The sequence below is a fragment of the Silene latifolia genome, chromosome 1, assembly GCF_048544455.1.
Source record: "Silene latifolia isolate original U9 population chromosome 1, ASM4854445v1, whole genome shotgun sequence".
Classification (NCBI taxonomy): Eukaryota; Viridiplantae; Streptophyta; class Magnoliopsida; order Caryophyllales; family Caryophyllaceae; genus Silene; species Silene latifolia.
The window spans coordinates 55,895,644-55,904,117 of record NC_133526.1 but is presented as its reverse complement, the minus strand read 5'-3'; the positions used below and the strand labels follow the sequence as shown (position 1 = coordinate 55,904,117).

The window sequence follows — 8,474 nt, the reverse complement described above, 5'->3', positions numbered from 1 at the left end:
TCATTTAAGCTCTTAGTTAACCTAATCCTTGTACTACTATATATACCCCTCTTGTATTTAGAGGAGAAAAAGCTTCCTTAGTTTAGATTAAGCTTTCTTAGATTAGATTAGGAGTATATTAGAATAGATTAATCTCAATCATTCCACAAAATTGCACTTTAATCTTTCCTTAATTATTGTTCAAGATTTTTTATTGGGTAACTGAAGACTATTGGGTTATTATTGGAGAATTGACAACTCTTCATCAGTCAATCAAGTTTTCTTCTATTATTCTTTGCTTTCTATTTGATCATCCTAAGTTGGTACAATTTATCTACTCTTTACTTAATCCTTGTTTATTGTTTTACTCCTTCATAATGTTTAGACTTGTTAATATGATTGACACCGTTGTTAGCATGTTTTCCATGATCATGAGTGAGTAGTTTCCTAGCTAGGGATTAATGGGGGATTAGGGGAGTTAATCATGGGGAAGATTTATGCTTAATGAGTTCATATGAATGCTTGCTTATTGTTTTCCAACTTATGCACATGTAATGTTTGATGAAATGCTTGATTGACAACCTAGCATGTTTCTCTTATCCTTTCAACAAGACTTGTAAGACATAAACAAAATCAAGGCTTGTTAGACCATGCATATAGGTGATTAGGAAGAATTAAGTCGATTATAGGTGTTGTAGAATCTTGACCGACTTGGCTCCAGGACCCAAATATTCCTGGGACTCATTTATGTTATATCACCATGAATAGGAAAAACCAAGTCAACTTGTAGGTGTTGTAAAGTCTTGACCGACTCAGCTCCGAGACCTAAGTTTCCCCTAGAAATCGTAAGATATACACTAAATTGATTCCAACAATAATAATTGCTTGCATCTATGAAACTTGTTTGTTTGATCTCACCATGATTCCCCTATGATCCCATGTTTCCCTAGTATTGTTTATCATTTGTTTACACACTTGTTTTATTGTTTGTTTACCTTTCATTGCTTTTATTAGTTTAGAATCATCAACCCAACCAATTGTGACAAACCTAGTGGAAGTACAATTAGATTGAACAATTTGAGTACCCCCGTCCTTTGGGTTCGACCCCGACTTGCTTGTTATGCTAATAGTTGGGTATAAATGTGTTTGAGAGCGTACAACAATACATTCATTAAAATGGCGCCGTTGCCGGGGACGGTGTTGTGTATTTGAATCGTTTTTTTGTCTAGTTTTAGTTGTGCTCCTTCTTGAGGGATCTTGGGTCCTTGAGAATTTTAATTCTTGTACTTGTTCTATTTCATATGATCAACATGTCTACTATCACTTTTTGGCAATTTGAAAATGAGTCTTTTGATAAATATATTGCAAGATTTGAAGGTTATATGACTCATGTTTGGCATCATGGTTTTACTCTTTTCAAATTATGAAGCTTGTTGTGTTGTTTATAATGGCATGAACCTTGAAACCCGTAACTTAGCATTTCACTTGAGTGGTGGTAGGATATGTGAGATGAGTTGTGAGGAATTTTGGGAATTTGTTGAGTTCATGGCCACCGAATGTCTTAAGAAAATTATACGTGACATCTTTGAAAGTGCCAAGGAAGGTATGATAGAAGCGATAAAAACCACATTTCAAAAATTCATTGAGGAAAAACTATGACGAAAATGAGATTTGTGAGAATGAGACCCCTTCCTATAACCTTGAGCCAACCTACTATGTTCACAAATTTGCCCCTCCTTGGGAAGATGGAGTGCTAGATGATGAGAGTGATGACAAAGAAGACTACATTCTTGATTATGAAACCAATGCTTGGATACCGCCATCCTACTCTTCTTGTGTAACAATGAAACCAACTTTCATGGAATTTGATGCTAATGGGCAAGTTGAGAGTGAGATGGATGTGAGCTTGAGTGAAAACTCACCCTTTGAGGATGACATATTAGAGGGAGACAATTGTGTTGAACTTGGTGAGCCTTGTTATGACAACCCCTTTGATAATGGTCGTAGTTGGGATGAGAAATATGTGGACATTTGGGAACCCCAAATAGACACCATTGAAGTCACCTTGGATGAGAGTGAGAGTACTTGCCTTGAATGTGGTAATTTTGACTATTTGGAGGACGAGTTGAATAAAGTGCTAAGCAACTACCCATTTCATGTCCCTTCCATCCATTACATCTCTTTAATTTTTGTCATAATGTTCTTCGCATGCTTGTTCGGTCGATTACTTGGGCATTATTCAATTGTATAATCTCGTGTTGCTATCCATGCCTATTCATGTCCCACTCCCAAGAATTTGACCGACTTCTACGTGCTTTAAGTGCTAGTGATATTTTGACATAAAATTATTAATTGATAACCTTTGGTTTGATGGAGTTCCTCAATAACCATTAGCTTGTATATATGCATTTAGTGTACATTTGCATTCATTTAACTATTGCATGAGAGATGAAAGGGAGGGATCTCATATTTTAATTGAGCTTTTTGAACGAAGTTGATGAAAATGAGAAGGTAGCAAATGTAATGAAATGAAGAAAATGGAGATTTTGGGCTTGTGCACATCTTTCTTATCATTAAAAAGGTGTTGGGTCAAAATTTGCTTGAAATCCGTGGGGTCCGACCTGAACTCGTGCAAGTTGAAACCAAAGGAAAGAATGATTTTTCACTGCATTAAAATCTGGGCGATTTTTGGAGAAAACGGGCATCCCAATCTTTAACCTGCGCGGATAAAAAATGACTCGAGCAAGTCAAGCCCCAATTCGAGCGAGTTGAAAACAACTCGAGCGGATCACTTTTTTTTGTCATTTGGCTCGTGTCATTGCTATGTATGCCTCCTATCTACCGTCTTCATCTCCTACAATGATTATAAGAACCTTTTCTTTCCCTATCTCTCATGTATAGTTGCATTTATGTAGTCACCGCATGATTAAACCCCTTTCTTCCTACATTAGCAATATTGTTTAAAATCGGTTTAGGGAGGTTAAACCACGAAGTAACATACATTATAGTTAATCATATAAAATAGACTAGCATTTGTGAAATATTTCATATTGCATTTACATTAGTTAGTTCATATAGTATAGTTTGCATTATAATATATCTCACATGTTCATTAGTTGCTTGCATATAATTAGTTCTTGCATTCATGCATAGTCACTAATGACCAAACCGATTCCTTTCTACACTAGAAATAGTGCATAAATCGGTTTGGGGAGGTTTGATCATAGGTGACCATAGTTTACTAGAAAACATGCATCATCTAGTGTAGTGTAGATTGCATTCATTTGTTATATATGTCATATAGAATTGCATTTAGTTAGAGCATGCATTCATTTATTTCATATCATTACATTTGTACTTCAACTTCCAAAAATCTTTAAAAATCCAAAAACATGTATTTCTTTTTCATTCCTACTCCTACATGTACATTGAGGACAATGTCCAAAATAAAGTGGGAGATGAGAATTTATATTCCAAAAATGCATAAAAATTGAAAAAAATTCGAAAAATCCCAAAATATGTTCTTTAATTTCATAAAAACAAAATCCATAAAGCATTGAAAATTTAAAAAACCAAAAACGTGTTCGGGTTAGGAGATGAGAAAGAGTCTAGAGAGAAGTTTACGGCTCTAACTGATTTCTTCGAACTACAGCAATGGCGAAGACGAGGAAATCGCACAATCATCTCAATAAAAATAATAGTCCAAATCTTAATAATAGTAATCAAAATAATCACAAAAAGTCAGCTGTTTATGCTGCTAGTACTAGTACGAATAATAATAATAGTAATCCAAGCACGCCAAAGTCGAATGGGAAACCGTCTCTTAGGGTTTCTCCTCTTCGGTTTGGGACGGAATTGGATCCTATAGATGAAGAAGTGAAATTAGAGGATGAAGCGATTCCGGTTATGGAGGATATAGGTTTACGTCCTCGACTTCAACTGAGTAAAGAAGACGTCGAAGGTGAGATTCAGTACTGGTGTACTTCAGTTTTCTGTTACATCTTAGGCGCAAACCCTCCGATGAATGTGGTGGCGAGGTTTATAAAACGGGTGTGGCAGGCAAACGGGGTAGATAAGGTCTCTTTTTTACCTAATGGTCTTTTCATGGTGAGGTTTAAGACTAAGGAACAACAACAAACAGTGCTTAACAATGGTCATCTCCTTTTTGATAATAAACTAGTTATCATTAAGAAGTGGACTCCTGATGTTGCATTGATTAAGCATGACGTTCAAAAGGTCCATATCGGGATGAAACTATTTGACTTGGAGGTGAAGTTTTGGGGAAAAGAATGTCAAAGGAAGCTTAGTGCAGAGGTGGGAAAATTCATTAAGTGTGATGATGCTACAAGTAATAAAACCTTCTTTGGCTATGCGAGAGTGCTTATTGAAGTTCAAATTGGCTAAGAATTCCGCAAGGAATTGGATTTTTTGGATGAAATGGGACAGTTATAGAAGATAAGGGTAGCTTATGACTGGTTGCCCCTATCCTGTGGAAAATGCAAGGGTATGGGACATGTAGCTGAAAAGTGCAGGAAAACTGAGGGTCCTAAACCAACACAAAAGGTTTGGAGACCTAGGAAGGATGGAGTGGCCAAGCAGCAGAGGACACGGCAAGCAGGTGTGCAGAAGAAGGTTGCTACTCAGGCAAGAGTTCAGGCTCAGACTGATCCTGTTAGCACCCCTGTGGTACCAAGTGTTGCTCTCCCAGTTGTTACATCTGTGGTCCCTAAGGCAATTGTGGCTGAGGGTCCATCTCTGCCTAGGAGTATATTGTCAAGAATGATGAGACAAGATATCCCAGAGAGCAGACAATATTCCCCACGGGGCATCACATTCTTGGATGCTTTAAACATGACTATTGCTCGTAGTGTTAGTGCTGAAAAGAGTGGTTTGAGGAGGATGCAATCTGAAAATGGATAGGTTGGGCTTCTAGAATATTAGAGGAATGAATAGTAGGAATAAACAACTAGAAATAAAATGGTTCCTAAACCAGAATAATGTAGGTCTTTTTGGTCTTTTAGAAACCAAAATAAATTGTAGTAACTGGGCTAAGGTTAAGAATACTATATGTGAGAACTGGTCAGTGTGTACTAATAATAGCCAGCATAAGGGAGGGAGGATTTGGCTAATTTGGCAACCTTCTCAGTATGTGGTGGATATAAAATGCATTACTGATCAATTGATACATTCAAGAGTGTTTGATAAGATGAGGAACTTTACTTTTTATATCTCTATTGTTTATGGTTTCAATAAAGATGTAGAGAGAGAGAGAGTTTCTGGAGGCCTTTGGAGATGATAAGTAGGGGCATGAATGAGGCTTGGATTGTGTGTGGTGATTTTAATAGCCTGATGAACTTAGATGAAAGAATTGGAGGAGCTGAGGTGGGATGGCATGATATCATGCCTATGAGACAAATGGTAGATACTTGTGGTTTGACTGAGCTAAAAACTACTGGTGCATTTTTTTCATGGAATAATAAGCATGAGAATGCATCAAAAGTTTACAGTAAAATTGACAGAGTACTGGTGAATGATGACTGGTTAACTGATTTCCTTGATTGTTATGCTGACTTTCTATCTGAAGAGCTATTTGACCACTGCCCTTGCCTAATCCAGTTTAAGGAAGAGGGGACCAGGAAGGGAGTCTCATTTAAATAATTTAATATGTGGTTCCTTTTGGAGGATTTCCCTGGGGTGGTTGAGCATCAATGGCAGAAACATGTGAAGGGTACACCTATGTACCAGGTAACTCAGAAATTAAAGATGTTGAAAAAAGACTTGAAAGCTTTGAATAGAAGCAGTATAAATGATATTGAAAGCCTCACCCAGGTGACTGAGATTGCTTTGAAAGCTTTCCGAACTGAGTTAATTAAGGATCCTTTGAACAAGGAGGTTTGTGATGCTGAGGCTGCTTGTGCCAAAGAACTAGTGACTCTTAAAAAAGCAAGAAGTCAGTATTTGCTGTAGAAATCAAAGGAGCATTGGATGGAGGAGGGAGATGATAATTCTGCTTACTTTCATGCTAGTATTAGGCATAGGAGGATGAGAAATAGGGTTTATCAGGTGAGGAATAAGGAGGGGGTCCTCTGTACTCAACAAGAGGATATTCAAGCTGCTTTTGAAAGCTTCTATGTTGAGCTACTTGGAACCTCTAAGCCTATTGATCCTGTTAGTGCTATGATTGTGAGACTGGGTACTTGTGTGAATGCTGCTCATCAGAGTATCCTAACTGCCCCTGTGACTGATGAGGAAGTTAAAAGGGCTATGTTTTCGATTCATGGTTCCAAATCACCTGGACCAGATGGATACACTAGTCATTCTTTAAAGATTCTTGGAATATTGTGGGGAAGGAGGTCTGTACTGCAGTAAGGAATGCCATTGAGTCTTGGAAACTTCTGAAAGAATGCAATGCTACTATCCTCACACTAATTCCAAAGGTGGATGTCCCTGACAATGTTGCACAGTTCAGGCCCATAGCCTGTTGTAACACACTTTACAAATGTGTTGCTAAGGTGTTATGTAGTAGAATGTGTCATGTGCTGCTTGATATAATTAGCCCTTCCCAGAGTGCTTTCATCCAGTGGAGGGATATTGTGGGCAATATCTTGATTTTTCAAGACTTAATTAAAATGTACAAGAGGAAGGGCTGTTCCCCTAGAGTCTTGATGAAGATTGACCTACAAAAAGCCTATGACTCGGTTGAGTGGGCCTTCCTGAAAGACATGATGATAGCTCTGCAATTCCCTTCAAGCACAATTGATATTATTATGCAATGTGTTTCTACACCAACTTATTCTATTGCCTTGAATGAGAGTACATTTGGTTTTTTTCATGGTAAAAGAGGGCTACGTCAAGGGGATCCTATGTCCCCCCCCTTTTGTTTACCATCTTCTTAGAATATCTCAGCAGAATCTTGTAGTGAGTACAACAAAGAAAGGAGTTGAGGTATCATCCTTTCTGCAAAATAGTACAACTGTGTCACTTATGTTTCGCTAATGATCTAATAATGTTTAGTAGAGGTGATACAAAGTCAATTATGCTGTTACTGAGGGCCTTTAAAACTTTCTCTAAAGCTTCTGGACTTTGTATGAACCAAGAGAAATCGAATATCTATAGTAATGGGGTTGATGAAGGTACAATGGCTACACTTGTAAGGATTTCAGGAATGAAAAGAGGGACTATTCTTTTTAAATACTTAGGGGTTAACATAAGTCCAAAAAGGTTAAGTGTGGCTGATTGTCAATGTTTAACTGATAAAGTGGTGTCTAGAATGCGAGGACTGGGTGCTACAGAACTCTCATATGCAGGGCGTGTGGTGCTTATTAGGTCTGTCATGAGCACGCTGCATAACTATTGGGCAAGAATTTTTATTTTTCCAAAAACAATCCTGAACAAGATTGAACAGCTTTGTAGGAAGTTCCTTCGGCATGGTAATGAGATGAAGGACAGTCCATCTTTGGTGTCTTGGGCTCAAATTTGCAAAAGCCGGAAGAAAGGTGGTCTAGGCTTCAAATCTATGTATTGGTGGAATGTTGCAGCTGTAGCCAAATATACTTGGTGGATAGCTAGGAAGACTGGTCACCTATGGGTGAGATGGATTCATGATGTTTATATGAAAGGGAAGTGTTGGAGAGAGTATAAACCTGGGAGTGGTGTCAGCTGGACAAGGAGAAAAATCTGTTGGGTCAAGGATTTGATGCAACACCATTTGTTCAGTGGCAATTTCGAGGTTTACACTATTAGGCTTGGTTATTCATGGCTGGTAAATGAAGGACCTGATCAAACTTGGCACCCGTGGATAGCTAACAAACTCATGATACCCAGGCATGGGTTTAATCTTTGGTTGGTGGCTCATAGACGTCTTCTTACCCAAGACAAATTGGTAAGATTAGGAATTGCACAAAGCAACCTCTGCTATCTTTGTGGTACAGAGGAGGAGAGTATGGAGCATTTATTCTTTAAATGTGATTATAGCAGGATGTGCAGCAGATTGATGGGAGATTGGTTACAGACTACAATACCCGACTCACAGGTTATTGACTGGTGGTTAAAACTAAGAACTAAATCTTTGAAGAAAAAGAAAGTTCTGGCTTCAGTTTTGGTAGCACTTATGTACCAAATCTGGAGTAGCAGGAACAAATGCAGATTTGAGGGCTTTTTATGTAGGCCTGAAGAGCTGGTAAGAAAATGTAAAGTTGAGTTGAAAATGAAATTTCGGTGTAATAATGTAAAGTCTAAATTTCGTGGAGTGTGTACTTGGCTTGACGGGTTGTGTCAAAGCTAATGCTATGGTATCAAAGGTGGTCTAGGGTCGCAAATTGTATTGGGTGACTGTTTTAAAGATTAATGAAATCTTACCTTTTCCCAAAAAAAAACGTGTTCTTTCCTTTGTAGTGTAGAATTGTATATATTGTATATATTTGTTTGTTTGTTTGTCACTCTTATCACATTAGGTCGACTACGCCACATTCGAGGCATGAAGGAAATAGAAGACC

The 8,474-nt window shown here is 37.9% G+C and overlaps 1 protein-coding gene across 1 annotated transcript; it reads left to right on the top strand.

The window, feature by feature from the left end:
- The first annotated feature begins 6,985 nt into the window (after nucleotides 1–6,985).
- LOC141647174 (uncharacterized) lies at nucleotides 6,986–8,263 on the top strand. The gene has a single exon (XM_074455269.1). The coding sequence runs from the start codon at nucleotides 6,986–6,988 to the stop codon at nucleotides 8,261–8,263; it is 1,278 nt and encodes a 425-aa protein (XP_074311370.1).
- The last annotated feature ends 211 nt before the right edge of the window (nucleotides 8,264–8,474 follow it).